Source organism: Fusarium keratoplasticum, chromosome 3, assembly GCF_025433545.1.
Source record: "Fusarium keratoplasticum isolate Fu6.1 chromosome 3, whole genome shotgun sequence".
Taxonomy (NCBI): domain Eukaryota; kingdom Fungi; phylum Ascomycota; class Sordariomycetes; order Hypocreales; family Nectriaceae; genus Fusarium; species Fusarium keratoplasticum.
In genome coordinates this window covers 2,268,669-2,294,364 of record NC_070531.1, presented here as the reverse complement: position 1 = coordinate 2,294,364, position 25,696 = coordinate 2,268,669, and the positions used below count along the sequence as shown (strand labels likewise).

Sequence of the window (25,696 nt, the reverse complement as noted above, 5' to 3'; positions counted from 1 at the left end):
GTCGCAAAGTCACTACGACAAAGCCAATGGCCGGTCATGGACCGGATGGACGAAGGTATGACGACGACGGACGCGGTATGGCGCTGCGAGGGCGGGGGTTCAGGCCCACAGCAGGCCCATCCATCCATGAGCCCTCCCGCCGCTGCCCATGCTGTGAGCGGCGGCGGTCCCCCTCCCTCTGGGCTTTGGGTCAAAGGGTCTAGTCTACGCTCTGGTCTGGACTCGAGCATGGAGAGCGTCCATGAGAGGGAGGGGGCTGGGGTCATTGATACCACCCAACGTCTCAGGCTCAGTTACCTTGACGCCGCCTCGGCCTTGTTGCTGCAGATGCAATAAACGCCAGGACAAAGTTTCTTGGTGCAGGCGTGTTGTGCTTCCTTGAAAGATGAGTGAGACCCAGTGAGACTTCTCAAAGCCCGACTCAGACACTCGACTCAGACACAGACTCAAACTCATCATGGCAGCCTCTTCTCGTCTGCTGGACAGCTCCCGTGGGGCCTGTCACCATTCAGTCACTGATCAGGCGCCCACTCCATGCGCCGGGGGGAAGCCCACTTCCCACTGTCCTGTCCCTCTCGTCTAGCCCTCAGCAAGTCACGTCACGAACCAAAAGCCTAAACAAGCACGTTCTTAGAGCTCCACCGAACGCCCAGGTTGGTGTTAGCGCCCCTCGGGGTAAACGCCCTGCCAGCCATTACGTCCCTTTGGTTCCTGATCGTCCACCGCAAGCAGCCGCCGATCTGCCCGGGGGCTCCTTTCATCTCGGCGCGAAGCAGCCAGAGAGCTGAAGCAGCGCGCGTCTGTGCAACGTCGCGGTGACTGGATGGACGACACCCAAGACCTCGTGTTGTGAAACGGTCCTGTCTTGCCGGGCCTGCTAAGTTGTTTCCTCCTCGTCAGGTACCCCCCCGGCACGTTCTTACAGGGGCCATCACGGCAGGTCGTCGCACGTGAGAGGGGTCAGGTGAGCTGGGTTTCCATTAGATCCAACAAACTCGGCCGTCAAGCTCAAGACGCAGGGCCAAGCTTTTTCTGCGCCGAGAACCTGCGTGCTCGTGCTTATGCGATCGCCCGAAAGGGGCACACTTTGCACATCGCAACTTACAATCCGAAAATCTCGGCTTCCAGCTTCTCTCAGTCGCCTTGATCTCTGGCTGATCCAGCATATTCCTGATTCGATCTAGCTCCGGTTCCGGCAATGGGCCTGTGTCAGTGTGCACCTTAAAATAGCCCAGCCCTTGTAATGGAGCTTGTTAGCTTCTAGGGCTTCTGCTCTGTAGAGCATTGACATGTTTTGTCGAAACTCCCAAGAATCGGCTGTTTAATCTCAGATGCCCATCTTTGCAGCTACCGTCTTCTTCTCTGCCCAGGTACCGCTTGTTCGGCATAACCGCTGTCAATCGACCTGCCCTCCGCGGTTGTAGTGGCACCACGCTGTGGTCAAACATGGTCAAACATGGCACTGAACCATGCCACCAGATGCCCGGATCCAGGCACCTACGTAATTAACTAATCGGTCGGCCAGAGTTATCATGATGGATCCCCCCGTGCGGGTCCCAGATCGGCTCAAGAGTCCAGCTCCATCGGGAGCCCCGGTTCTCGTGTCGACAACTTCAGCGGCGCCCTCCGATATGTCGATTCTCCTTGCTCGTGGCTGAGCAGATGTGTCAGGCCAGCCATGGGCAGGTATCTTTTCAAGGTTCAATAAGAATAGTCTCAACTCAAAAGTCATCCATCTCATGAGGCTCCGGCCAACAACGCGCTAGTCTTATTGTGTTGGCTGGTCTTCCTCAAGAGCCTCATTGTCAACATCCATTCAAGTGCCGGAACCGGCACCTCGTGGGGATCAGCAACAAAAGCAATTCAGCCCTTTAAGCTAGGGCGTTTCTCTATTTCCAATCCGTCGTCTATCGTATTCGCGACGCGTCAAGTATATCCCAGGACCCATTATCTTCCAGAACCATGCTTGTACGCCGAAGCCAATCAAATCGAGACAGACCCTGCTGCCGATGCCATCTTCGCCAGATCCAATCCGCCATGCCACCTAGTTGATGCCATTGTCTTGACTTGAACCGATCCGTCGCATCTATAACCCGCCTGAAGATACCCCTTCAGCCTCATCCTCCTTACCGAGGTCCCATTCCCTCTTCTCGCCAGCCTTGGACCAACGCACACTCTCTGCACTCTTCTCGTCCACATTACCAGCCCGCGGAACCTTATCATTTGTGAATTCAACTGTGCTCGGGCGCTGTTCCTGGTTTTGCCGAAGCTTTTGGCGGTTTCTAAACGCCTCCACCGCGTCGTCCCAGTTACCACCTCCCTCATCATCGTCCATCTGGATATCCTTCTTGGGATCGTAGTTTTCCGAGAATCGTCGATCGATCCCTGATGATCCACCGATAGTCCCTCGCCCGCGGTATTTCGGAGGCGGTGCTGGCCCAAAGAGATCTTCTCCGGCATCTGAATCTTCCTTCTCATCCTTCTGCTTCCGTGTATCGTTCGTTGTATTCAAGGGCGACCGATGGCGATGCCTGCTCTTCGTCTCTCTAGGGGACCGAGACCGTCGGCGACGCGTAGGTGACCTAGACCTATCTTTCCGTCTCCGGGAGTGGCGATGTCGTTCCTCCTCTTCAGAGCCTCTGCTCCGTGATCTTTCGCGCCGTTTGTGCTCCCTCCTCGACCGCTCCGAGCGTGACTCCCCATCATCAGTCTTACTGTGACGGTCTTCTCGAGATAATCGCCCATGATGCCTCCGATCGTCGCGCTGGTCCTTGAAGAGGTCCTTATCCTTCGAATCCCTTTCACGCCTAGACTTGTGCTCAGATTCACGCTTTTTCGAGTCTTTGCTGGAAGATGGCCCCGCGTCACCATCACTTCTCCTGCGCTTCTTTCCACCGAGAATCGCATGGATGTCGCCCATCTGTCGTCTTCGTATGTCGTGTGTACTCGGGTTTGTTTTGCGCCGCTCAATCTCCTTGGCGCGCTCCAAGTCTTTCAACCGCGCTCTCGATTCGGCAGCTTCCTTGGCCAATAGCGCCTTGTTGTGATTATCGGTGTCTTTGATGATATGTCGAAGGAACCGGGTGTTTGGCTTAAGCATGTTCGCGGGTCTGAAGCCGTGTCAGCAACAGACTTGCCAGACCTCTGTTGGACTCCATTACTTCTTATTCTCGCGATATGCTTCCATGCCCATTGCCGAATACTTGAGGGAGCAGTCGCTTGCCTCCTGGGCAAGCAGGTCCGCGACGTAGTCGTCGGTAAGGATCTCGTCGTTCGACATGGCCAGTCGTGTTCAAAAAATTCCAAGCATGGACAACTCGTATGATAAAAATCGCAAATTGGATGTTGCGCCAAAAAAGAATGCAAGTTGGAGGATGTCGTCTCCAATGTCTTGAATCTACGTTCCCTTGATGTCAGCAAGCATATGCCCCCGCTCACCGCCTTAGATAAGCAAGGTTACCCGCACTAACCTGTTTTGGGTCGGAAGTAAACACTATCGCAACTTAAACAGCTCCTGTCGCGCCGTTGAACAGAACAAACCCTTACAAACGCCAATCATTGAATAAGTTTCATCCAAAGTTAATCAAACATAAGCCTTCGATACACATCCTTCCGCAATGGATCAAGCAAAGACACAAGAGGTCCTTGAGGCTTTGGATGAAATCCGGTCAACACGCGAAATCTCCATCATCAAACTCAGCGAGCCCATCTCAAGCTCAACCCCCCAGGATTCCCGTCAACGAACATCAGATGCGTCAAACTCGGCTCTCGACGCGCCAACGCCTGCCAGCTTGGCAGCGGATCTTGCACATTACAAGGAACTGTTTGCCAAACTGCGCTTCTCGTACGTGCAGCAGGTCACCAAGGAAAAGTTCATCCGCGCCATTGTCGGCGACCCGCCCATGATTGTCACTATGGAGGAGAATATGGAGCTCGAAAAGGAGAACGCCGGCGCCAAGAAGCAGCTCAAAGAGCTCAAGACTGAAGTGGCCGATATGGTGACGGATTTGGAGCGCAGGGGTATCGAGCTGAGCAAGAAGTATGAAACGGTGCAGCTTGAGACAGCAAGGTTGCTGGAGATGCCAACCAAGATTGAGGAGCTGGAGGCACGGATCGAGCAGCTTCGAGCATCGCAGGAGACACCAGAGGGATCAAGCCCAAACATGAACCTACCACTCGCCAAGACGCAGGATCTTGTCACCCAACGAAAGCGTGAGCAGCAGGAACTTGCTCGAGAAATGGAGTCGCTGCAGGCCAAGCTTCCCCGGAAGAGGAAAGAGGCCGAGCGACTCGAGGTTGAACTTCAGCCTCTTGAAAGCAAGCGTCAAAACAGTGCTACAGCGGCACGCGAAGCGAGGAGGAGGAAAGAGGCTGCTCTTGGTGGCGCGGCAGATGATCTTGAGGAGAGGGCTAGATGGTGGAGAGCCAGTGAAGGTGTGTTGAAGCAAGTTTTGGATATTAAGAATTAAGAGCATTTCTGCAAGACATCTGGGACGGAGGTATTACGGTCGGCGTTGAACGGATACGAGATGGACATGAGAGCAAGGCGTTGGAGGTATGCTATGATGATGACTCAGGGCGGCTGTCGTGTAAATGGGCATCACAGCAGTCAATTTCTTATGATATCAACAACATTGTTAGCAGCGCGATGAATATGACCGCCTCTATTTCATACTTATCAAGTTAACTGTGCTCTACCAGGAGTGTGTTTCTTACGACCGTGCAACACTCGCTCCGCCTCTCTGGAGAAGTGTCCAGTTCCGTAATGATATTCAAATTGCCGAGCATATTCACAATGACGAAGCTCTGACTATCTCAGCTACCATTTATTCCCAATACTCTGCAAGAATCGACTCGAGACCAACACTTTGCGGTGGACCTTGAGACCAGTCAAGGCCCCTTGAGGGCAGGTTTGAAGCATTAATGTTGAGGATTTATGGGGGGGCAGAAGAGATGAGTTGAGTGTCATCAACGGGAACCATAAAATGCATTAGGACAGTTCATCTACATTTCTCATATCTGTTGAGGCGTTGAAGTTGTGTAGCCTTGTGTCATGTCATGCCTACTTACTTCATCTCAGGACGAATAAGATAGCAACTCAACTCTTTTATGCACGTCCGTTACGTGCTCGTATATGCGTAAGTGCAAAATAATTATTAAAGAGACCTTGAACAAGCCATAGATATTTCATCTTTCTTCACGGCTGTCGTTATGAGTTAAACTTAATGGATGTTGATGAGTCCAGTAGGCGTAGCCTCACCAACGCCAAATATAGCCACCTATACAATTATACCTGACAGATCCCGTCTTCATTTCATAACCAATTCACTACCAGGAAATCATCTAAGCTTGTTTATTCCTACACAGCAAATCTATAGTCCCAAGATTTACTCTCCGGTGCCTCAATTGTTAAATCGCCATGAGTTCCAGGAGCGGCATAGGGTAGGCGACATTGCCAAGGTCACTCACTTCTTCAATCACCACTTAATTGCCCTAAATACACTAATATGTCTTCATATGTGTTGTTGATATGAGTCCTAATTGAGTAGTTGGACATGTAATGTGTGGCATCACATCTCAATGAGGCCCTCATGGATCGGTACGCACCGCGGCAGTCTCATCAATGGACGCTTAGAAACCAGACCTCTAGTGCCGATCATACATATTCTTCAGGGCAATCAGCCACCCTTGATACCACGGCTCATAGCCATATATAGTTTGCTTAACCTCTTCAGTAACTGAATAGCCAACACAAACCTACAACTCACATTGGCAGCTGGCCTCGTCGAGGACATGCAGGAGCCTCTAGCCCACGTCGACAGCCTTCCAGCCAAGCCATAATCCTGAGGTACATACACCATCACTGCGACAGTCAGGAAACTGTTATCCTGGTGGGTATACGGGATACATCCGCTAGGGACGGCCTTGACGCCGTACGTAGAGTTATCCCCAAGCAGGGCAGTCAACGTATTAAGCCCCAGAGTCTCGCCATTGTCGGCCCAGTAGCGTTTAAAATATTTATCGACAAGCGGATATTCTGTACTTCTCGACGTCTATAAAGAAGAGAAAGACGCTGAAACTAGCCTTTGTGCATGGCGGTGATTCGTTGGAGAAGCCTGATTGAGTTGCAAGTTTGGGATACTCTCCATGCCTAAGCTGCTAAAGGGACGAGCCTCGTTCGTAGGATGGATTGGAATATATGGAATTGACCGCCGTTGCTTTTTCTCAAAGGATTGCGAAAAGGATATCAGATCGGATTATTGTCAGAGTATGGAGGGGCCGGTAGGGGCATGGCACTTACATTGTTCGGGTCAATGCTAGAGTCGTTGAAGGCCATGGGGCGGTGAATGACATTGAAAGAATAGTTGCATATGATTTTCGATCACATTACCGTTGATTATTCCATAGAAAGCCCTAGTTTAGTCACTTGAATCAGTAAGCATCTCGTATGGTACTCGAGGTCGAAGATCTTAGATATGATAGAGGCGACGACGGTCAAATTGCGAATGACTCTACATACGACACAAGCTCAGGTCTACGTCGATCTCACACTGGTTCCCATCGGCCAGGACGAGGTTCATCGAGACAAACTGACCTGATATCAGTCCAGGGCGACCTCGGGAGGAAACCATGGCCACCCCCTAGGCCACGCCGTGGAACTCACAACCTGTTTCTGTTTCCCAAACCAAGGATTGAACATGCAATGGGTATTGAACTACAGCTGCTTGCGTGTTTTCTTGTATTTTACGGAGCGTCGATGCCCGTCTTTTAACATTCCTCTACCAACCTTGACTGTATTAGTGTTGGAGACGTTGGCAGTATAACAGGTTTATCCAAACATCGAAATGCATCTCATCATCGAATTCTCATATGGAGCCAGTAATGGCAAGGACCAATTGAAGGAACTGGCAGCTTTCAACTACAACACGTACAACCGGGGGAATATTGACGCCCGTGTGCAAGACTCGCCGTTTCACCAACATCGCTCTCCACGCCTGAAACCACGACTATCCTGACGGTAGGAACATGCACTGCCGACCATCTCGTTGTCGCCCCACGGAGGCCATCCGAACCCGGCAGGTAGACCTATGCGCGGGTTCGGAAAGCCGCCCATCGAGGTGGTCTGCCGGGGAAGCACGCGCTGCCAAGGCCAGTCCCTGGCAGACGAACAGGGCGAGGGATATGGCACATGATGCGACAACCTGCGAGGAGCTCCATGATAGGTCAGTTCGTCTATGTCGGGGTGTCGGGGAATAGAGTGCCGTCGGGGCGCAGACTTTACGCGTACAAACTTCACGAGACAAACAGGAGAGCCAGGAGAAGATCAAATTTCTCTTGATTTTTTAGCATCACTTGCAACAGTCAAGCAGCTCTAAGCCATTGACTCATGTACACGTTGTTTCATGGCGTTTTCTGGCGGTGATAAGTTGACGTCAGGTCGGGGCGCTGCGTTTCGCCCAAACAAGGATAGGGCTATTGTAAGCTGTAAGGGATGAGCTGGCGATGCTGATGAAGAGTTATTCATAGTTATCAAGCATGTAGCGTATCGTGTATGTGATGCAGAGACTCTTTTATTCATGCTTGTGCATTGTTCATGATTGTTCGATACTGGGCAAACAAGATGAGAGTGTGATGATCGGACTCTTGAAGGACCCGTCCGTCTACGGGAATACGCGTAATTATGAGCGAGCGAGGATATGCGTGGGCGCGGGGGATGCCAGGACCCGATGGGAGCGAGAGCGAATGGCACCTCAGGCTGCAAGACAAGGCACTGGGCAGTGGCTGCTAATGCTTGACCTCATGGAGCCATGGTCATTGCTTGGCTTGGCTTGATGGTGCTGCCACCGACTGGGCTGTCGTGATTGATGATTGACGCAGATCCTGGCTCAAGGCGTCGGTTTAGAGAGCGTCTCGATAATTCTGTCCACCAAGGGTCAAACGCCCAGAAGGAGGGGGAACTGGAACTGTCCATGGATGGCATTGTGCCAGTTGCAGCGCCCAGGAGGCGCCTCACAACACGATGCCTGGATTTGAATTTACGGACAGCAGAGCCAAGAGGGGCGGGCAAGAAATTCGTATCTCGCATTCACCCCACGTGCATCAGCTCTGCAGGGAATCATTTCTAGGCGGGCGAGCCAATCGCCAATACGCTGTGGCCGTGTCGAGGGGCCTTGTCTGAGATGCTACGCACCACCATCCTTTTTGCCCTTTTTCGACTCTTGAAAGGAGTCTTGTTACGTGGAGGGGCACGTCTAAGCCTCTGGAGGGAAATGAGAGGTGACGCAGCCCTAGGTGACTGGACAGCCCTAGGCAAGCTTGGCTCTCGGTCTTTTCCCCTTTGAAGACCTGGCACTTTGTGATGCCTAACAAGTATCGAGCGAGAATGCGTGTCTCGTTGACCCAGCCACCGTCAGGAATTATTGGATGTCAAGTGGCTGCCTCCCGTCGTGACAGGGGAGGGGACGGGACAATTGGAGCGCGACATGACTGCAGAAGACCAGACCTATTGTTGGGGGACCGGTCAACCTTGGAGATGCACCGACGGATTTAAGTCATCGGAATATTCAAACAGTCATCAAGTCCGGAGTTAAAAGGCGTTTTGGAATCAGCAACAAGCTTGTTTGTGCTAAAGTCCAGGCAGGGGTGGTAACTAGTCCACTGGATCCCTCTCCACAGAGTTCTCTGCAAGATTCCATTTTTCTTCTTCAAAACCCGATTCTTTTCATCATGTCCTCGGCCGGTCGGGGCCCTACAAGACGCCGGGCACAAGAAAATAAACAGGCACAAGAGGACCCAAGATCCAATATGGATCTCATCTGGGCCGAGTTATGCTCGCTGGCTGCCGGAGGAGGGCTGCCCCGTCCCGGCCCCACATTCTGCACCGCGTGGCCGTGACAGCCAAGGGTAAGGGTGGTCCATCCATCCATGGCTTGGTGTGTGTGGGTGGGCTTCTTACAAAAAAAACAGAGCGAGGAAATGCGAAATGCGAAACCGAGCAGAACGAGCAAGAGGTGGACTCTCATGATAGACGGAGGAACAAGAGACCAGCCACTTGGTCAGAACATGGGCACACATTCATTCACTCACTCCTTCACTCAACTCGTCTTACTTACAGCAATCCCATGGTGATACGCCTATACGCCGCCAGCGAAGCAATCCAATCCAATCCATTGAGATGCTCGATTTAGAGGCGGAGTCAGATATGGGGATCGCCCGTCATCATCGTAACCGCCTGGTTGGGATTTCCCCCAAATGCTGACACCCATGGACGATATGGAAAGCCGCACACGCAGGCGAGAGAGGGATGGGGGGAGAGATGCAGCGACACGGCATCAATTGGCTCGCTCGAACCATTTACCAGAAAAGGAAATCTTCTATCCTCACTCCCCATCGCCGGTACACACCCCTAGCAGTCGCCGGAGGGTAGCAAGAGCCCGAAAGCCGGGCTACATCTCAGATATGCGATGCCCGTTCGGCCCACCCCACGTCTGAACTCCGCACTCCGCGGGGAGCGGCATTGTCGTTGAGGTCCGCGGACTGTCCATGAAATTTCGAGACTCACTCAACTGATCAGCAAGCTCTGCAAGGTTCCTGGGTGCAGCAAAGAGCCGAAGGGCAATCAAGGTAGCCTTAGGGATCTTTGTAGTCGGGCAGGACGCACAGAGCATCATGAGGCTGCTTAGGCTTGGCTAGCATTGACGCTGCGTCGACGTCCAATGCCGTGCGTAGGCGCCGTTGAAGCTTTTTTTACCTTGGTTTACCTGGATGGCCATGGATAAGACAAGACAAAGATCCATGAACAAGAGACAACTTCCAAGGCGGTCAACGGATCTTAGACCCAGCCCCCAACTGCATTGGATTGGATTGGATTGGATTCGAAACTCTCAACCGAAAACAGCACCAAGCGCATCATCAGTCAGCGTTTGTGAGCCTCCATCTCAATTTGGTCCGTCGCTTCGTCCGTGTCGTTACGCCCCTTGTCGAAGCTTAGGGCTGACTCCAATGGAAAAGAAGCCCCCTACCCCGAATCCTGTCGTCGACCCTCGTCTATTGGACTGCCTGGACTACGTGTTGCTCTGTAATCGAGGGCGGCGGCCGACCTAACGAGCGCGCGCGCGCGCGTATCATCTCATAGTCGCTGCCCCTCCCGTTATTGTTTGGCGTTATGTTATGTCCCATCTACAGTCAACGCCCCCCCTCCCTCTCCAAAACCTTCTGCCCGTCCGCGTCTTCTCAGTTGCTATCGTAAGCCGTTTGCAATCTCCAACCCCCATCTCCATTCCCCCTTGTCGGGGACCATGACAAACCCAGGCCGAAGCTTAAAAAGAAAAAAAGACTTGGGCGAGGAAAAAAAAAAACAAACCGCAGGATGGCCCCAGGTCCTTTTTTTCCTGCTGTAGACCCGCCGAAACATAACCTCTTGCAGTTTGGAATGGGCGCCCGCAGGCACTAACAAGCTTCCAAGTTAGCTAGGGTTTCTGGGTCTGGGTCCTTTTTTTTTTCCCCCTTGGAGGGGGATGGATAATGGATGATGAATGATGACTCTTATCCCGTTATGTATTTCACATCCATCCCGCCATTGCTCAATAATCATGGACGGATTGGTAAACCTCAATTCGTCCGTTCCGCGCGCCAGCCCGCCCACCGCCCGGATTTACGGCTCAAGCAAAACGTGCTCTCTTAGGTTTTTTTTTTCTTCTCGTGAGGCTTCTGGGGTCGTCTTAGCGCCGGTGCTGTTACGTTGGAGAGCTGTTTGGATTAGTAGAGGGCGTGTCGTTAGCGTCCATGTCAAACACTTTCGGCGTTAATCATGGTCAAGGTTGATGGGTTGATTTGCAATCATGGACATGGACAATGGGCCAGGCCAGGCTAGCCAGAGGCAGAGCAACGATACCGTACCGTACCGTACATGCTCTGTAACATTCACAGGCAATCACAAATTAACCAAAGACAGAAATACTAATTCCCCAATTATTCGTCCCGTCCCCTCACGCCATGTGCAGGTGCGGACTTGCGCCCGTTTCCGCACCCTCCATCCACTCCATACAAAGATACCGTACCAACGGAATCACGGAGTTTAAGGTGTGCGCGTGTGCGAATGAATGCGCGCGGACGCCGTTCACTCTTTGACTTCAGGCTTGCTGGGTCTCCCGTTCGGCCACCTTCGCAGCCCGTGGTGGATCTCGGTCTCGGGCCCCGATGGACAGCGGCAGAGCAAAGACAGATCGAGAAAGGACCAAAGCTACCTACTGTAGTCAATGACGTGTGACACCCTTTTCATGATCTGATGGGAGGGATCCCTTCCCTGTCCGTCTCTGCTGCGGTTGGATGCAGGTCTAGAATCCCATTGACGGCTCAACGGAGAATTCATCAATGTGACATGACAGATCCATCCATGGGACAAGGCAAACGCCAACAACACCCGAGTTCACACCATACGGTACTACGCATGCATAGGGCTCGGCAATTGTCGTTCAATTTAAGGCCCATGGACGAAAACAGCCGTCACAATAGAGTTTTGGAGCACGGCAATTTCTTCGTGGCAATTCGGGGACTCGGATTAAATGGTATGCGCCGTCTATCAAAAAAATATGCTTCTTTTCCCCAGAAAACCTTCACAAGGTTACCTTGCCCGAGTGTGCACTTTGTTGACCCAGCCCCCTTTCCCCCCTGGCGCCCGGGGTGGAAAGAGAGGGAGAAAGATGTTCCTTTTCGTGCCATATTTCCATCCAATGTCTTGTATCATGTCCCATATTCCGTATTTCACACACCTTGCCTGCCAACCTGCCTGCCTGCTCCGCTTCCAACTTCCACGTTGTCCGTCTCGTGGCGTTCGAGTTGGGGGAGCTTTGTACAAGATTCCCATGTCCAGCCTTAAGAGAAGTCATCCAACGCCAGCCGCCAAAAGGACACACTCGATTCTACGAGTTCGCATCCTCTTTTCGTACAGATAAAAAAAAACACCCCAAAGCCCTAGAAATATGTGCCCAGAATAGAAGAATAAAAAGGATACCGATAAACACCGTGCCGCGTGACGAATTTCGACGTGAGGGGAATGGCCGTAAACAAGTAAATCTATAATACTGTACAGTCAAGCGCAGTCAGGGGCCGTGGTGGTGGTCATAGTCGCATCGGTTCGCCGTCGTAGCCTGAATAGATCATGGGATCGCCCATGCCCATCATCACCTCGGGGTTGGGACACGACAGGACGTGAGGCTTGATGGTGCCAAATTCCGACTCGACGAGGCCCTGGTTGAGCAGATCCATGTTGGCCATCATTCCGTTCTGCTGCTGTTGGAGGAATTGCATCGTCAGGTCGCTGGGTTGAGGCTTGGCCATTGACCAAGCAGGGAAGCTCGACATGGACGGGGACTGCGAGGGGAACATGGCTGAGGCGTCGATCTCGGGAGGCGGGGGCGCAAAGTCGAAGTCGCTGCTTCCAGTGAAGCTCTGCGGCGAGAGAGTCATGGCGTTGCTGTTGCCAAAGGCAGCCTTTCGGTAGTCGTGCTCAAAGTCGGAGTGGTCGAGCTCGGATGATGATGCCCGTTCTGTTCGGTTGCACACTGAAGAGTCTGTGTCCTTGACCTCCTTCTGGGGCTCCTGCTCCTTCTGCTGGTCTTCGAGTTGTCGTGCCAGCTCAGCCATGCCGGCCTCGTCTTCGGGGAATACTGAGTGCACGGGGAGGTCGATGTCGCTATTGGGTCGGATGCAGCCAAGCTTCTGCGCGATGTTGTGGATCACGGGCTGCCCGCGGTCGTTGAGCTCGGGCTCACCCAGCTCCCAGGGCTGGTTATTTCGGACCATGGAGTAAAGCTTGTGGACAGTGGCGATGAGGGCGAATTGGGTGTTCTCGAGCACCTCGGCGTATCTGTGGCGTGTGTAAGTGACGTGTGGATCCAGGTAAGCTTCTTCCACACATACCCTCGAGGCAGTTGCTTGTATTCCATCTTCTTTCTAACACCGGCGGTGCATACCAAACCGTCATCCTTGCATCGCTTGCAGGGGAATTCACCGTCGCACTTGATCGTGTTAGTGGGGGGACACACTCGGAGTCTACCAGACATACCTTGGTCTTCTTCATTCGACATCGCTCACAAGCCTTCCACACACGCTTATGTCGACCGTCCATGCCAGCGGTATGTGTGACATGGTCGTGGTGGTGGATGGCGGCGGCACTGGAGCTCGCTCGTTTGGAGGCGCGGTGGACAGGCTTGACTGACTTGGCACTTGATGTGCTCTTTCGTGAGAGAGTCGACTTGTGGTCCTCCGCAGGAGGAGAGGGCAAGCTACTTGAACCCATTGTTGAAGATCTTGTCTTGACTGTAGGACGAATGGGTCGAGGTGTCATCCAATCCAGAGTGAAGGGGTAAGATAGATATGTTGAGATGGATGTAATGTGTGTAAGTGGGATGAAGAGAGGGATGAACCAGACAGTTGGGAAGGGAGGGGGGGAAGGATGTATGTATAATAAGAATGTGAAGCAACAGGGAGAAGAAAAAAGGGTTCGACGAGCTTAATAATAATAGCAGTCGAAGCCAAGAGGCATATAACGCGCAGCTGGATTAGGACAGGACCAGGCCCAGGCTTGTGTGACTGGTGACTGTCTGAGATATGCGTAACGGCCTTGAATTAGGTGGATTATGTGAGAATGGGCCACGGCCCTCGGAGGGTTTTCTATCAACTGTCCGGCGCCGCTTGCGGTGCGGGAATCAATGATGGATGGTGAGGGAGGGTGTGTGCCTAACGGTCGGCGAGGTCTTTATGTCCGAGAAGGCGAGGGCGACAGGGATCGTCCAGGGAGCGGACAAGGGCCCGCAGACTGAGGTTGTGGTGGTGGGTCGCCCCGCGGCGTCGACAAGATGCCCCTAGCTGAAGCCAAAAGTCCGCGCGCGACGGGCGGACTTACGGGGGGGGCAGAGAAGAGGATGGATGGATGAGTGGTGAGGAGAGGAGAGGATGGGATGAGGTGGTAATGCTTTTGGGCCGGTTGCTGACAAGGGGAAGGGAGTGTGCTGTACTGGCAACGGCCGTTGGAGAAGGGCAGCTCAAGCTCAGATGAGAGGACGCGTTATGCTCAAGGCGCAGATCGAGACTAACAAGTGATGAGGGCGAGGCTGAGGCACAAGGATCGAGTGCGAGAGCGAGAACGAGACAGGGGGGTTTTTGGAATTGGTTGTGCTTGTGAGTGAGTGAGGGCTGGCTTGTTTGGAATCGTAAGGTGGAGCACACGACTCTGCTTTGATGGATGATATGTTTCGTTGGCTGCGAGTTTGATGCTGTGCTGTGCTGTGCAGTAGAATGCTGCTTGCTGCTGGACAAGGTGATATGCTGCGAAGCTTGTGTGTGCGTGGACGTTTCAAGGCTTATAAAGCTATCACGACCGTTAAAGGCTGACAACTTATGTCCAGGTTCGTCTTGGTCTACAAATGCGTGTAAGACGTTGGGATGTGGGGAGGGGGGCGAGAGCCAGAGCACCGGGCGGTCACGTCTTGATATATATCCCCAATTTTGAGGATGAAGGAGAAAGACTCGCTCTGGATGGTTCTCGGTCGGATCTCGTCATCATCATGGATGCTGCTGGATCATCAGGATCGGGATCAGGATCATGAAAAAGAAGCGGGCCTGCCGTCTACCCGCACGGCTCGCTTCTACTCTCTGACTCTGTCCGCTTCTCGCAGTATCGAGCATCCACTCACCTCACCGAATCCTCCTGTCACCACAAAAAACAGAGTCGCAGGCATGGCATAACGCGCATCTCGGCGCCTCCACCGCAGGGGGGCACGAGGTCGAGATGGACTGTGATTGCAGATGCAGCCAGCCAGCGGACGACGACGAGGGAATTGCGGGCTGTCCCCGGCATGCCGTGAAGCCGACCTCCGTGACCCAGAACCCAGAACCTTGACCCATGCAAGATTTCCTGATTTCCATTCCGTGTCGACTTCTGGAGCTTCTCTCCGTCTGCTCGACAAATCCACATGGTTCCCAGCGTGACGGGATGGAGCTAGACTCCGCCAAGACATGGGAACGGGAAACAGGGCCACCACTGTCGTTCTCCTCGTTACGAGCATGAACGAGAAGACCAGGAATCCCTCCAGGGGAAACTCAAAAATGCCCATCTCATTTTCTGGACTTGTCGTGCCTGTCCCATCAACTGACAGGCATGGGTTGGGATACGCTGAAACCCCTTGCGACCATCTTGCCATGCGGTTGCGGCCCCTGCAAAAAGAGGAACCACCCTTGCTCGACCAACAACAGGTAAGTTTTTGACAGTGAACGAAAGCCCTGTAACTTTGGTCGCGCGCGCTGTCGGCCGCGGGCTGCCGTACGCTCTCGGCCAATCCAGCAGCGTATTCAAGATCCTCGTAGAGGGAAGAATAGGGAACAGAGTTGGTAGGGGGGTGGTTCCCGGCCCCGATGTCCCCGATGTCGACGCCCGGCCCCGATGCAGATACCGCCCCCAGGTACGTGGCGATATCGTGGACTGGACTGAGATTGCAGGTTTGCGAATCGTCATTCTGGCCGTATCTCAGCTTTATGGCATGGGTCCATCTGGGCTGCCTCTGGGTGGCCCATTATCACGTTCTGTTTATGCTGCAGTTGGTTCACCCTTTTGACCGCTCATGCACATCTCTTCCCAAGACATGGCTGAGTAAGTAACCATGGAGACTTGTAAAGTCCGATCATCAGTGAGTAAGCGGAATGCGGAATCACAAAAAACATCAAGACTGAAAACAAAGCGGCCTTTGTCGTGGTCATGAGCGCCTCCGCTGCCCGTGTGTCCCCACCGCACTAGAAAGAAAGCTACGCTAAAGCGCTGCTCCTGCAAAGCCTACTGTAGATAACTAATGCCGCCGTACCTCCTGACTCTTTTTTACTCGCAACTCGCTTCCCCGGCCTCTGGCTGAAGCCGCGAGGTGCGTGGTTGGGCGCATGTAGGGCTGGCGAGGTTGCGCTGATCAGCGCAGCGAGCTGAGAGGGTCGGCACGGCATTGGGAATCCCAGGGGGCAGCCCCAGGTACCGCCGCACCGCCCCATGGCTGTGAGGGTACCTGGCGCGAGGTAGGTGTGGTTCTCCAAATCCCGCCCCGGCACGGATATAAGTGCCAGCCCGGCGGGCTTTTGCCGTCGCGGTGACGCATCATGGCTCATGGCTTACTAGCCTCCCCCCCTACTGTGCGGTCCTCTGCACGTTGGGCTAAGGGGGCGTGTGTTTTGGGTATGTCTGAGGTCACAGGTTTCGAGTTTTTGTCAAGAGAAAAGAAAAAGGCCTGAAGTCCGGACTTCTCCAAGGGCCGACCCCGATCGGACTCCGCGGGCGGCAATTACCAGGCCGCATTCGCCGCATCGCATCATGCTTCTTTTCTCCCTGTTGTCGAGAATTCACATGCGCTTGCTTCTCTTTGCCGTTCATGATTTGCCGGCACAAGACCCCGTGCCTGATCCCGAGTAACTGGTAAGGGCATGGCCTCCGCGACTTGGCCCATCCCTCCATCTCAATGATCTCATCATGGTGTTTGTACCGTGCCCAGATTCATCTCGCTCCCATTCTCGCACCCCTATTTTTCTCCAGCTACCAGCTGGTCCCCCGATTTTTATTTTTGAGTGTGACACAAGAGAATAAAAATCCCACTTTCAATTTTGCATCGTGGATACCGCTAGACTTTGGGCACAATGGATGGATGGGCCCATTCCCCTTGGCGCCCAGCAATCAAGGACGCCCCCGACAAGACATCCATTCCTCGCTTAGAGCTCCCGTTGAAGCTGTTCGCAGAGATGCTTTCCTCTAGCCACCGCCTCAAGCCCAAACGGGACCCCGAGAAAACGTGCTGCCGTTTCTGATTCGGCACTTGGGGAGGCGGGCGAGGCTCGGCGACATCTCGTCAACTTAGCTTTCTGCTAGGACAGCGGAACTTGCAAAACCTTGAGCCTCATCTCGCTGTCCCTTAATCGGATCTCGTCTCTTTGGTTGGTTGGTAAACTCATCCCCACGGCACCACCGTCCCGAGGCCACAACCACCGACGTCATACGTCTTGATCTGTCACTGAGACAAGAACAGTCTTGAGCAAATCAGCAGCGTTACCATCACGTTTTTAATTCTCACTGCAGGCCTTGATTGTCTCAAACTCTCGTGTTGAGTGATGGTGCCAAACATGCTTACTGCGAGAACAGAACAGAACAGGGCGTGTGCGTCTAACATCCAATGGTTTGGTGTTGGTGCATGATTCCTCACCTCGGGCAGTCAATGACAGCATGGCCAAAGCGAAAAACCCTGATCGCCCATTTGGCGCTAGCTCGTCTTAGTTCTTTTTGCGCCGGCAATAGCAGGGAGCCTCCGGGAATAAGGTCATTCCCAGGGCTGAAGTTTGCCATGACTCTCTCATCAATCTGAATCACGTTCATGTGGTGAGTGGGTTTTTCTCACCATGCAGTGCATCCATTCACATCCGCATCCACACTTGACAATGGATCCATCACAAAGCACATTATCATTTCTCACAGCCATAATCATCATCATCATCACCATCATCACCATCACCAAAGCTATTATCTGACCATCACTAGAGTCAATATCACTTGTCTGATATACTCTCGGAGATAAGAGCCCTCTGCAGCCAACGTGACTTGTGGCGGGCGCAATTGGCTGACTTTGATGTCATGGTGATAGCGAAACGAATGAAGCTTAAAACGTCGTTGGCTATCGAATCAGAGTACCTAAATCTTGGAGGGGCCATCTCGCAACGACCGACCAGTCGGCACCACGAGAGCCGAGAGCACGTTTTCTGCCTGGACAGTCACAGTCTCATCTCAGCCAGATTCTCTCAATCTCCAACAAGACAGCCCGTGGCCCTATGAATTCAGCCGCCAAAAACGTGCGTCTGTGTGAGTGGATCACAAACGAGGCAAAAAAGCGTCGATCGACTGCCACCCCTAGGAATGGATGCCGAACACCGGGTTTCCAGCCTCCATTTCTTCTAGAAGCTCGCGGGAACAAATGCACCCTGCCGCGCTCGGTGCCGGGAGCGGCAAGCCATGGCCATTTTCGCTCCGAGCCACGGGGGCCAGCCCAGCCTGTCAAGCAAGCTCCCAAGGTCCCTGGCCGAATCATTAGCCCGTCTTCTCTCTTCTCCATCCTCCGAGGTGTCTACACGGATCCGAATAACCCTGATCGGTGCCGATGCATTACCCACCGGTCCCCATCAGCATCAGTGGCCGACAGACCAGCCTAGCGTTTCTTCAAGACCCGACGCTTGTTGGAGATCAGGGTGTTTGACGCCAGGGGACACAGACTCCCCCTTGATGGAAATGAAGTCATGGCCTTCTTTTTCGCAGATTGCGACCCTACTTTTCGCCGTTGAAGAAAAAATGCCGCTTCAATAGCTTGCAGCTTGTCGTCGCTTCTCATAACCGCCGACCCTCCGCCGGGAGGCGTGTGACTCCACCTCGCGATCGGGTCGGCGATATAACCGCCGACATTACCTTCTGACGTCGACAGCCAAACGGGAACGGGAACGGGAAATGGCCAATTCTCGATCGAGCTTATTCCCATGATTTGACGTTTTCTGGCGCCAATTTCGGCGGGTCGCTGTCATCTCTGCTGTTGCTCCGCGGACGTTGCAGCGCAAAGATTCCATCCATGACCCCCATGACCTGCCATGTAAACAACGCAACGCAATGCATACAACACACTGGGGATGGAGATGGGGACCATTGCTTGCTTTGTTGGAAATGCCTCACCGTTCATGGCACATGGAAGGGGTTCCTTGACGTTATCGTCTCTTCTCTGATCTGATTCCGTGCATGGATGAGCGAGCTTCAGGTACGTGAGTGGAAGGGAAGCCCACTTTTACGCTCCCTGCGAGTTTTCGTTTTCCCATCTCGACTCCATTCATCTGTGATCTCGATCCCTTTGAGGACAAGTCTGTCTTTGCCTTCAGAGTTGCTTTTCGAACCGCCACGCCTCGACTTGCATGAACGGCTGGCCGTTTGGATCCATTCCTTCCTTCCTGCGCGCGCCTCATCGCCGACGCCTCAACCCTGTTCCCTTCTAATCTCTTGACGACCCGTTTAGACCCTCCGAGGCCCTCGGCCCTGAGACGCCCCTGGCCCCATCTGGCGAGCTTCCGGTCCTCGGCCCCACATGGCCGGGAATGGCATCACGATGCGTTATATCCGCTGTAGGAACTCGGCCGAGAGATGACCAACGAGCCGTCGCCATTCGTTCGACTTCTGTCTCCATGACACGATTAGAGCCATGGCACGCAGCTCGAGCTTCTGGAAGCACACCACAAGAAATCACAGGCTCAGCCCAATTTTCAGGGACAAAAATTTTCATTTCCTAAACAAGACCTTTCGGCACTCGAGCCTTGTTCGGCTGGACCGATGCTCGTCACGTCTATAAACCGGGTCTTTAAGGTGAAGTTGTACTAAAAACCGGGACTTGATGGGGCTCTTTGCTCACCATCCACTCACCTTATCGTCGGGCATCCAATCCTCTGTCGACACCTCTAGAAACTCGGCATTCTTCCGGTGTTGGCGGTGGATCTTGGCCTGATGAGCCTCAGAATCAGCCGCATCCCTATCATATTTGGCACAACGGCTAGCAGGGGCCAATAGTGAGCCCCGGCACCTCGAAACATCAAATAGTTATCCTCTAGAATGCAAGCCTTGTCCATGGCGGGCGCCTCCAAGACTCCGACAAATCTCCAGCCACGGCCGAGGTGTGGATTCCAGACAACAGATGGCGCCAACCGCGCGACAGACATGTGAGGGTGGATCTCACGAACCACTCCGGGCGACTTATCACGCAAGGAATGCAAACTTGGCTTTTTTTTGTGTTGCCTCTTCTTGCTTCCCGATCGAATGAACTATCTGGCCAAGACGTGGGACGAGCTCAGGGGGCGGGTATCCAACCTTTGGGCTGGGAAACCTAGGGTTGGTGATGCTCGCCGGCCCGATCCCGTGAATGCCCCGTCCTCACAGCATGCCCAGTTATCCTCGGTTAGCATGCAGCTAGCTAGTACCGACATGCCATGTCCATGTGCTTCTGCAGGTTGAAGTCATCGTCCATCTCGCAACCAGACTATGGGAGACCCAAGTGGCAAAGAAGGAAAAATAGAAGACGCCAGCGTCCCATCCGATATCGCTACCTTGTCAAACTGCTTAGCCACGGCTTCCACCGCCAGATGGCATCAAGCCATCCATCATCCTCTGTTACAGGTCGTTGTACATGATGAGCCGGGGACATTCTTGCTCGCACACTGCCCATGTCCATGCAGCACTCGGTAAGTAATTCATGAGGACTGAAGCCTTGTGCCCATAGGAGGCATTCTCGAACAGATTTGGGTCGTGTCGGCGGACCTTTTCCACAGCATCGGCGGTCGCCAGAGCGAGGAAGTGTTCTCGACTGGGCCCACGAGGGAGGACTCTATTCCGAGGTCAGTTGATAACCGAGGTCCAAGGCACATCAAGGTGAGAGGAAAAAAGGGGGTCCACCGCGGTAAGACTTACAAAGCGTTGCCAAAAATGCCATGGCACAAGCACGGTTCCTTTGTGAGCAGACCGTGTCGCCAGATTATGCTCTGCCCCTTTTCCACGGCCGAGTCGATGCGGTCCTGGAGGTGTGGGAAATACGGACGCAGCGAGGTGAGCGAGTACAGGAAGCCAGGGGCGCCATGACACCACTGTACGAGGTTTGCACTTCTGCCCTCTTTCAGGTTCCTCGCGCTGGAAGGCCAGTTACCGTCTGGAAGCTGAAGTTCAAGCAGTCTCTCGAGGCGGTGCGAGAGCTGTGGAGCGAGTGACGGGTTGGAGAGGACGAGCTGGGTGATGATGCCCATGTCTCCGTGGGCAGCACCAAAGTATCGCTTCCCATGCCACTCCCAGTTGCCTCGGCCGTCGTCATCAGTCGCCATGATCCTCTCCGTCAACCGCCGTAACGGAGATTCCACGAGCCCTGCACTCCCTGGCACCCAGTGTCTGACCATCCGCAACATATACAAGGCACCGGCTCGTCCATAGGGTATCTCTGATGGAAAGGGGTCGTCCTGAGGGTTCGAGTATGGACCGAGAAGTCTTGGCATGTTGGCCAGAAAGTCGACCAAGTGGCCCGGATCCCTGGTCACACATGCTCGCACCGCCTCAAACGACAACTTCTCAGACGAGATGCCACAGTTACCCTTCTCCAAGACCAAATGTCCTCGATCGCCGGCAAGATACTGCCGTGCCCAGAATATTAACTCCTGACCCGAGATGAGCAGGTCTGGGTGCATTTCTGACAACTGGAGGAACAGGTAGGCGAGGCCCGTGTAGCCGGTAAAGAGGCCTCCGAGGTGACGGTCGTGATAGACCTCTCGAGGAGGCGTGTGTCGAACGACGAGCTCGAGGGCGTAGGTAAGGAGCTCTTTGGGGTCTGATCCCAAGCTCTGCGCGGGAAGATTGTTCGAGATGTATCGTTGATCCATGATGGTGTTGTTTCCTATCACTCTTTCGACAAAGAAATCGAGGGCGCTCCCAATGTTCTCATCGTCTAGACGAGGCTGTCGTCAACGTCGGGTTCGACTGATGTTATACAGCGCGCCCCTGTGACGCATACCGTCATCTTGGGGAGTGATCAGCAGCCGATGCCTTGTAATTGGGCGTGGGGGGGGAAGACGTCGAGGCTCACGCGACATACCACAAGTGCACAAAGAAAAGGGGGCTCTTCTCTTACAATAAGCAAGAGGGTGTCTCGGTGTCTTATAGCGTGGGGTTTCAACCCGTCTCTGCCTTGTTTCGAGGAGCGACGTCTTCCAAGGTTGGACAAGCCAGTTCAACGTCTGGTCCCGGGACTCTCGATATAGGCTCCCGACGGTTGGGGCCGAGGTGGGTCGTCAGCTCGCGGCGCGGGGCGGGTCTCCGGACGTTTGCTCCCGGGGAATGGATCAGATCAGCGGGTGACGTCTGATGGCGGATGACTCTTGGCGTTGTCGCTCTGAAAGGGGAAATGGCTGCATGCAGTTCCTTGGATTTGGACCAACAGACCAGGGGTTGGAGGTTGAAACTGATGGCATTCTTATATCAATCACTTGATGAGCAAAGAACACCATCATTACCTCCTCTGTCTTCGGAGCAGTGACCCGGTAGGCGGAGGTGTTGCTCCCTCTAGCGTAGAAGGTGACGGGTAAGGTAGGTAGTGAGAGGACAGAAGTATTGCTTGGTACCTACCCTACGATGCTGAACACAAAGAATTATTTCTTGCCTTTATTATTGCCAAAGATACGATCAAATCTAGTCATTTTTAAGCTATGTACGCCCGTTTCAAAGTCATATTCCCAAGGTATTCTTCAATCATTCTCAGGAGGCTTCAAAGTTGTAATGAAATTGCATCTCTTCATGATTCGTACATGTCTTCATTTACACAAAGCTGTACTAAAGCCCCACGTGCCTGAGCGTCAAGGCGCCCCGCCAACCAAGCTCCTGCTGCATGCCAAGATGACGACATCGATTTGAGAGCTTCCTCCCTTGAGCTTCCTTGGCCGAGTTGGAATGGAAAGCTTGTGATTGTCGACTTCGTCACGATATAAACAATCAAACTCGAGCGATTTACTTCTCCTGGTCAAAACTCTGGTGTTCTTGATATTCAGACCATTTCCATTTCATCTCACCCCACCATGGCCGACTCGACAGAAGGCTCAGGATCTGAGCAGCAGCAGCAGCAGCCTAAGCGGAACCGAATGGTCGATTCCGTGGGTGAAAAGGCCCAAGAGGTCTTGTAAGGCTACGACAAGGCCAAATACCCTTCACAACAGCAGACTGATTACTCTTTAGCAAGGAAGACTATGCGCAGGCTAAAGAGCATGTCGCCCACGCCGCCAAGAGCAAGGCCTATCTCTACCCGATCAAGGCACGACTCCGTCCCCTCCATCTCAGAGAGAGTACTCATTAACACACTCAACACAGGGAATCATCTACCTCCTCACCCACCGTTCGCTATGGGCGCCATTTCTCTCCAAGCTCGGTCCCTTGATTTTCCTCTCCACAGGTGTCATCGGTGGCATGTTCGCATTCACATATCTTCCCCAGCTCGCCGTTCTCGTCTTTGTCAACGGACCACTCGCAGTTATAACCACCAGTCTGCTCGTTCTCAACGAGAGCACCACCATCATCAACCTCATTTCTCGAAACTATCTCCTCCGGGATGCGCTACTTGACACATTCGACGGCACTCTGCTCGCACGTGGAGACACTCAGATCGTGAGTGAGGGAAGAGAGGTCAAATCTGGCAGTGATCCGATGCAGAAACTGGGCAAGGTCCTCAAGAGTCCATTTGAACGATTCAGCCCAAAGGCCATCATTCGTTACGTCATGTATCTGCCTCTCAATGCCATTCCTGTCGTCGGTACCGCGATATTTATCATTATCCAAGGTCAGTAGACCTCTCATCGCACATGTCCTGTCCTTACTGACTGATTCAGGTCGCAACCGAGGTAAGGGAGTTCATGATCGAGTAAGTAACACTCTGCCATTGATCGTCGTGTAGTCGTGCTGATGATATTCCAGTACTTTCAGCTCAAGCGATGGTCGGCTCCCAAGAGGTCGGATTGGCTTAACAAGAACGTCGGCCCTTACACAGCGTACGTAACCTTTCCGCGTCATGATTTTCCGGACCCTTTTTGGTGAAGCGTAGCACGCGAAGAGCTGGATATAGCTAATCGACGCCTTGGTACAGATTCGGACTTGTTGCCACTCTTCTCGAGATGATTCCGGTTGCCTCCATGTTCTTTGCCTTTACCAATACAGGCGAGTCGTTCAGAGATGACAGATACGAATACAAGCTAACACTGTGTAGTTGGCGCTGCCTTGTGGGCTGCTGATATCGAAGACAAGAATACCACCATGACTGATGAAACGGCCCCATCCCTGCGAGAGACAGCCGAGAAGGCTGAGTAGACGAGCCGATATTTCACCATATTGACTCATCGGAGGTCATCCCTAGCGAGAAAAGATATCCTTGGAGGAATTCGGTACGACGGACATGTTTTGGGATGGTTTTTCAAGGCGGGAGTTGAAGGAGATCATACAGAGCTAGAGTGAGGCAGCTTGAGCTGATGGCTCCTGCCTATCTACCCAAGCCCCTCTACGTATGTTGAGAGATTTAAGGCAGGAAGGCTCATGATCACGGGATTTTAATCAGGGAAGGTGTTTTATGTGTGTCTAAGGCAATGGATCTGTTTCTCTTATTTCACAAAAAAGGTCTCGTCTTGTCTCTCGCAACTATCACCGCTTTTGCCCTGAATACTTTCCACGCATGCGTCACGCTGAAGAACTCGCCACCTATTGAAGGCCGACATGAATGGTTCAATCTCGAGGACAGGTGCGAGGCAACCAAGGTCACTCAACAATAACCTCTCGAGCAGACTCTATCATTGGAGCTGACTGAATGCGTTCTTGGCAGAGATGACACCCCTTGGCCTTTCGATATTCAGCTGGGTCAACAATGCTCAGTAGTACAGCGTCGGCTTCGCTTTTCATATCGATACAGAGCCCGCCGGGGGTTCCAGTTGGAGCTAAAGACCGGGTCCACGCCATAGAAAGAATCTTTGAAACGACGCTCAGAAAGCCAAACCTGCCCGTCCAAGGAAACTGCAACCTTGCAGTCCGACGGCAAGCTGCATCTCGCCTCGTTGCCGAGGCTAGCTGCAGGTGTTACTGCTGTACCTGGGCATGTCAGTTTGGACCTTCTGGGCCCTTAAACTGTGCGACGCTCGACAGCCCGGCCGTTAGCCCCGAATGGTGGAAGGCCCGAGATGTTTCGTACATCAAGCGCAGGACACGGCCGAGATCTCCTCTGTCAGGCACTCTACCGGGATGAGCCAGATCCCGCAGGAGGATGCACAAAGCGACACGGGAGTGCGAGGGATATGTTGCTGCGAGTCTTGTGTGACCCGTACTTGAGTCAGCAAACTCCTCATACAAGTGCAGAGGACATCTGTCAAAGGGGCCAACGGTGCTTGGTCTCACTTCGAACTGTCTTGAACTTCGAGACGTCATGATACTCTCAGGGGTTCATCATTAACAATTTATAGCACGCTCAGATAAAGGATCATGAGTTGGACGTGTCTTTCTTGTGACATCCATCCCGTGGATGGAATGGGAGATGAAGGATGGCCCGTGATATGACGCATTGGAACAAGCACCGGTTGATGAGGCGAAAGGGGTATGAATGGCAATCGATGACTGCAAGCAAGCGGTTATGCAACCTCAATCAGGAACCGCCGGTCCGAGCACATGGAAGGACGGTAGTATACTTCGGCTCCGAGTTCTACTCATATCTCAAGCGCCGCTTCCGCTCCCGCTCCGTTCCCGCATCCCAGCATATGGAGTCGGGATGATGCCCTGTCTCCAAAGACCGTGGATTTTTGACGGGAAGCACGGTAAAGCAATCTCTCGGAGATATTTTCCACGGCGTGGGAAGAAGGCTTTTCGCAGCCGTCGATGGGCAACGTATGACGGGCCACGGGGCGGGTTGGAGGACACACAACTCCCTCCCTACTAACACGCAAGACCCCGAGGTGAGGCATTCGTAATCTATCTGACTTTGAGTTGCGTCTGTGCATTCATGTTGTGATAGGCTAACAGGGGGCGAATCGAGAGAACGGTGGTCGAGGAATATGAGCCTATAAGGTATCAGCACCCGTTTCCCCCTTTTGCTGGGCA

At 53.3% G+C, this 25,696-nt stretch overlaps 5 protein-coding genes across 5 annotated transcripts; 2 read left to right on the top strand and 3 right to left on the bottom strand.

Moving 5' to 3' along the window:
* Positions 1–2,086: 2,086 nt before the first annotated feature.
* NCS57_00406600 (uncharacterized protein) lies at positions 2,087–3,280 on the bottom strand (the record flags this gene model as incomplete). The annotated part of the gene is made up of 2 exons (XM_053054041.1): positions 2,087–3,110; positions 3,162–3,280. 2 exons carry the CDS (start codon positions 3,278–3,280, stop codon positions 2,087–2,089), a joined length of 1,143 nt encoding a protein of 380 aa, XP_052916201.1.
* A 337-nt stretch (positions 3,281–3,617) lies between these two features.
* Positions 3,618–4,469, top strand: NCS57_00406500 (uncharacterized protein; the record flags this gene model as incomplete). Its single annotated transcript, XM_053054040.1, has 1 exon — positions 3,618–4,469. The coding sequence occupies one exon, from the start codon at positions 3,618–3,620 to the stop codon at positions 4,467–4,469; it is 852 nt and encodes a 283-aa protein (XP_052916200.1).
* A 7,651-nt stretch (positions 4,470–12,120) lies between these two features.
* Positions 12,121–13,348, bottom strand: NCS57_00406400 (Zn(2)-C6 fungal-type domain-containing protein; the record flags this gene model as incomplete). The annotated part of the gene is made up of 3 exons (XM_053054039.1): positions 12,121–12,868; positions 12,922–13,019; positions 13,067–13,348. The coding sequence occupies 3 exons, from the start codon at positions 13,346–13,348 to the stop codon at positions 12,121–12,123; spliced, it is 1,128 nt and encodes a 375-aa protein (XP_052916199.1).
* A 6,864-nt stretch (positions 13,349–20,212) lies between these two features.
* Positions 20,213–21,462, bottom strand: NCS57_00406300 (uncharacterized protein; the record flags this gene model as incomplete). Its single annotated transcript, XM_053054038.1, has 2 exons — positions 20,213–20,426; positions 20,510–21,462. 2 exons carry the CDS (start codon positions 21,460–21,462, stop codon positions 20,213–20,215), a joined length of 1,167 nt encoding a protein of 388 aa, XP_052916198.1.
* A 1,188-nt stretch (positions 21,463–22,650) lies between these two features.
* Positions 22,651–23,929, top strand: NCS57_00406200 (uncharacterized protein; the record flags this gene model as incomplete). The annotated part of the gene is made up of 7 exons (XM_053054037.1): positions 22,651–22,751; positions 22,808–22,883; positions 22,940–23,405; positions 23,455–23,486; positions 23,540–23,613; positions 23,709–23,779; positions 23,829–23,929. 7 exons carry the CDS (start codon positions 22,651–22,653, stop codon positions 23,927–23,929), a joined length of 921 nt encoding a protein of 306 aa, XP_052916197.1.
* Positions 23,930–25,696: the final 1,767 nt, after the last annotated feature.